This window comes from Trachurus trachurus (genome assembly GCF_905171665.1).
Source record: "Trachurus trachurus genome assembly, chromosome: 20".
NCBI lineage: Eukaryota > Metazoa > Chordata > Actinopteri > Carangiformes > Carangidae > Trachurus > Trachurus trachurus.
In genome coordinates this window covers 14661920-14666587 of record NC_139911.1, presented here as the reverse complement: position 1 = coordinate 14666587, position 4668 = coordinate 14661920, and the positions used below count along the sequence as shown (strand labels likewise).

At 39.5% G+C, this 4668-nt stretch overlaps 1 protein-coding gene across 1 annotated transcript; it reads right to left on the bottom strand.

Annotated features, from left to right (window-relative positions):
* Window positions 1–1546: 1546 nt before the first annotated feature.
* On the bottom strand, window positions 1547–2435 carry LOC311003992 (perforin-1-like). Its single transcript, XM_083995922.1, has 2 exons — window positions 2232–2435; window positions 1547–2099 (listed from the first exon to the last, which is right to left on the bottom strand). Exons 1-2 carry the CDS (start codon window positions 2379–2381, stop codon window positions 1818–1820), a joined length of 432 nt encoding a protein of 143 aa, XP_083852048.1. The 5' UTR covers window positions 2382–2435; the 3' UTR covers window positions 1547–1817.
* Between the last annotated feature and the right edge of the window lie 2233 nt (window positions 2436–4668).

The window sequence follows — 4668 nt, the reverse complement described above, 5'->3', positions numbered from 1 at the left end:
TCAGGGACCGTCAGACATCAGAGAGACCATGGTGTAACCTCCAAATAGTACTGTGGATTTTATAGTACCAAAAAATCAGTCGTAAAAGTTGTTTGACACACCTGCTGGTGATATCGTTTATTTTTCAGGGTCAACAAACCCCCATGAAAAGACTTCTGTTGATGTAATCCTGATCCACGTTTGTAAAGCTGTCCTTGACTTTACAGTATGTGGATAAATAGATTACATTAACAAAGCTCTGTGTGAATGAGTCTGCTCTTTATATTACTCACACATTGTAGGACATTTCAAACTAAGTCGTGCCTAAATCAGCAATACCCACAAAAACATCTGTCACGGACCACTCCATAAAGTCGTGCAGAGACTGAGGGAATGTTATTTTAACGCGAGGTCCCTGAAGGCACCATGTCTTTGAGTGTCGACGGCAGCGCTGTTTCCCTGACCTGCTCACACATCCACGGTGACACAAAGCACACCCACTAACCTGCGGACAGATTACTACCCTTGTTGTTCATATTTGTACATAACTACAGAGGTGTGTCCCGCCTTTGAATTAATTTTTGCTATAGCCAAAAATCTGGCTAATTAACGAGCTTGTCATTCAACATGCAGGTGCCAAATCTAGAAAAACGTCTCTGTGCGCCATCTGTCGTGTAGTGTAGGGAACAGGTGACAGTGGAGAGCTAAATAATGGTGAGGAATTAGGCTATAGAAATAAAATTATCCTAAATTGTTAAAAATAATAATAATAATAATACAATTTTAAAAAAGTATTTCCGTTAGTGACCTAAAAGGAATCTCGTCATTTGATTTCCAGAAATAAAACTAAGATAATAACATGTAGGCCTAATTGTCAGTCTGACTCTGAAGTCCATGTTGCTTTATAGGCTACTTTCAGGCTCTTGTTATTGTATGCTGGACCACTGTCACACTGCCATGGCTGACAGACACACCTGGAAGAAACTGAGCCATCGTTAATATTGTCATTTGCAGTGAGTGTCTGCTGTGAAATAGAAAAGCTTGATGTAAGTTCACCCCTATTTATTGAAAACAAATAAGTCAGGGAGAAATCAAACTGAGCATGGTCTCACTCCACAACATCATCATTCACAAAACACTAGGCTATATCCTCCTTTTTTTGTTACCATAGAAACTTAGCCTGGAAATGGGCTGGCTTATCTTTTTGGTTCAAAAGAGCTGAAAATGTGTGAAACAGTCAAACTTGTAAGCAAAAGAAGCAGTTACATTCACATACATAACTTTAATTTTGTAGAAAAAGGGCAAACCACAGACATGCCACAAAACAATTTTCATTCAAAATGCCAACCTTCTGGCTTTAAGAAACACAAAAAAGCAAGAAAGAAATTGTTGTAGTCAGTCACAATTTTTTATTTTTAGATCAAGAGGAAAAAAGTATGGAATCACTCAATTCTGAGGAAAATACCAGATTGAGTTTCAAGGGGAACTCACCAAACAAGCCCCCTTTAAGAAAAGGGACACTGTTTCTCTCAAATGGTACAGAGATGTTAAAAGACACTTTTGCTTTTGGAGTAACCACAACCTTATCATATCATCATTCTTTCTAACTAATTTCTATTACTATAATAATGTTGTAGACTACAGATGACAATTTCTAAAACTACAGCAACAACAACAAAATGGTGTTTCTGAATCCTTTCATTTCTGTTGGATGTGTTTATTTTTATGATTTAGTGAAGACTTTTTTTTTCACCTGAATGATGGTGATGGATGTGTAAAAAACACCTTCTTCATCTGAGCCACCAATCATTTCAAAGACAAAGTGTCTTTTCTTCACCTTACATTCCAAGGCACTTGTAAAAGACTTTGACGCGACCGCCGTACACCACAACACAATCTATAGAGCTATAATTGTCCTCGTCATAGCTGTGTTCCTGACTTAGTTTTTCCACGCAGGTTCCCAGGTGGTCATCGCCACCACGAATACCACTGTCTGCCTCCCAGACGTCGATTCTTAGCAGGTTACTGCTGGCACTTTCGAACTGGAACTTCTCCCACCAGACTGGGTTGGCGTCTTCACTAATGGTGCTGGTTGTGTAGGTCTTTTCTCCAATTGACACCTGTTGAATCAAATTAAAGAAATGTTATTGATGCCCTCACAAACACCATTGATCTCTGTGCAAGATTCACCATTTAATAATCTTATGCAATTGTTTTACAAAGAATAAAGAAAAGGAGAGGCGACAACTCACCTTAACATAGGGATCAGGGTGCTCCCATCCGTCTCCTGTGAGATCTTGGCCATTTGCCACCAACACTTCCACAGTTGTACCAGCACAGCCTGCAGATACAGCCTGAGCTGTCAGAACCACCAGCAGGGAAGCAAACACAGCGAGCTTCATCTTTGGTCCTTTCTTCACCCCAAGAGAGACAAAATGCTCCTAGTTGAAATGTCAGACAGTGTTTTTATGTTTGCATGAGCCAAGGGCGTGGCTTTGGATTAAATATTGGTGCAGGGAGGCACAGATCTCTACCCATTTAAGGATTTTTTTAAGCAAAACAAGTCTGCATGTGTCCTAGTGCGGGGGCTGAGTGCAAAAATCATTAACTGTGATAAAAGGGCAGCACTAATTTAAATGTCATTCTTTGAAGTCTGCTTGGCTTCCCCAAACCCTTTACAATTTGTGTTTACTACTAGAAAGTTGAGAAGTGTTCAAGTGTTGATGTCTAAATTGGACATGCTCAAGAGAAGATAAATGGTCAATAGCTCTTGTAAAATGAGTCAGTATTTTATCTTGTAGTTTTGATTAAATTTTAATCATTAGGACTATCATTTTGTATGAAATAAGCCAAGAAGTCCAAAGTGCAAATTTTTTATTGAAGTTTTTTCACCTCTATTGGCAACAATGGGCCTTCATAGTTTCAGGTTCCAGCTCAAAACCAGGCAGGACACATCACAATTTATGGGAAGAAGGGAAATCACTGGGCTGAACTCATCATAACCCAAAGAAAGAGAATAAAACAGTGCAGCTTATTGCAGTTTTGAACAGAATTGAGCCTGAAATTACAGACTTGCATTGATTTTAAATGGAAAATGAAGGTCGTTCTTGCAGTTAAAGCCGACTGCAGCTCTTGCCAGCTAAGGAACCAATGAAAATGACAGATGTCTATTAATTATAATAGACATTATGAGCGGTCAGTATCTAATTACACTCATTGAGTAAGAGGAATCACAGCTATAGATATCACACACAGGTCGATACATATCATACAGTCAATAATTCCTTTCTTTGCTTCTTATGGCAGCACAATGCATTGTATTTGACAAGCTATAAAAGTGGAACGGCTACAATAACTCTTGGCAGTTAAATGTATGATAGGGCAAACAATGAAAACTGCTAACATGTACGTTTCTAAACCCCAGATACAAGGTGGGCCAATCCCTGTTCATGTTCAGACAAGCAGGAAGTACACTCCTAAGGCAGCACTGTCACACATAATGCTGTCTGAACGTGCTGCTCACCAAACCTACGTTCTGACATTTCTACTTGATTGCAGAACCATAAATACGGAGCTATAGACTACTGTATATGGAGGTCCAGCCAGTCCATCTTCATATCTATATATTTTGCTGGAACAAAGTGTACCCTAAGTGAAATAATTGTGCATCCTTTAAGTGTTTCCAGGGGTTCACCATTTAGATGTTTTCTTAAATAGAAACTGGCAATTGGAGAAGAAACTATATGTTTTTACATAAATTACATGACATGTCCTGAAGATGTACAGATTCAGACTTTAAATGCAGTACTAATAGTTACCCACTAGATGGCAGTCTATTATAGCAAAAGGGGAGCTGTGAGGGGCTCAAGATTTTCTCTTTCCAGCAGTCCCTTCATGTATGACTGTACTTCTGACTCAGTGTTTGTTGAACTACTCATTCAGGTATGCTTAACTTGTCAGATCTGCCTCCATGTTGGGCTCACACTCATCGGATTTAATGCATGAGCAGGCCTTCCTTGTTGACAGCACTTTCAAAGTAATATTGTGCAAAGTAGGCTATAATCCCCAATCACCCTCAAGTGATTTTTTGATGTTTCCTTGCTCTGCAGCAAGATAAACAAGGCTAAAAGCTTCAATTAGCCCTTAAAAGGCCTCTGAGCAAGCTAAAGTATATTACGCACTGAGGATGATTCATAATATCCTGCATTAACTTTGTCAGTTATAATCCATCATAAGGTAATAGTCTTAAATAAATCTCATAGTAATTGAGATGAATCCCTCATTTCAATGACAAGTCCGTTTTTTAAGACCCAATTACCACTTTGAGCTCCCTGGCCCAGTTGATGTGCAGAGTTCGGACTCTGAGTGGAGAAGAGGGGGCAGCAAGTTGGCCGTTTCAGCATGCAGGAGAGGATGGAGAGATGGACTCGGTCCAAAGAGGGATGGATATCTTCCTGGGCTGTACTGCATCAGAGGGCAGGTAGATTTATGACAAACGCACACAATCTTAATTTGTGCTCAGGCCGATAATGCATCTCAAGGCCAGAATAGTTCTGCTCAGTGTTTCTTAACTGGATGTTTCTTTAATTATATGTCAGAGGCCATAAAACTCAGGAGGAGATTTTCCCACAAAGCACTGTTTTATATCTCGGTCATTACTGTAAATTACGCGCAACAAGAAAAGAGACT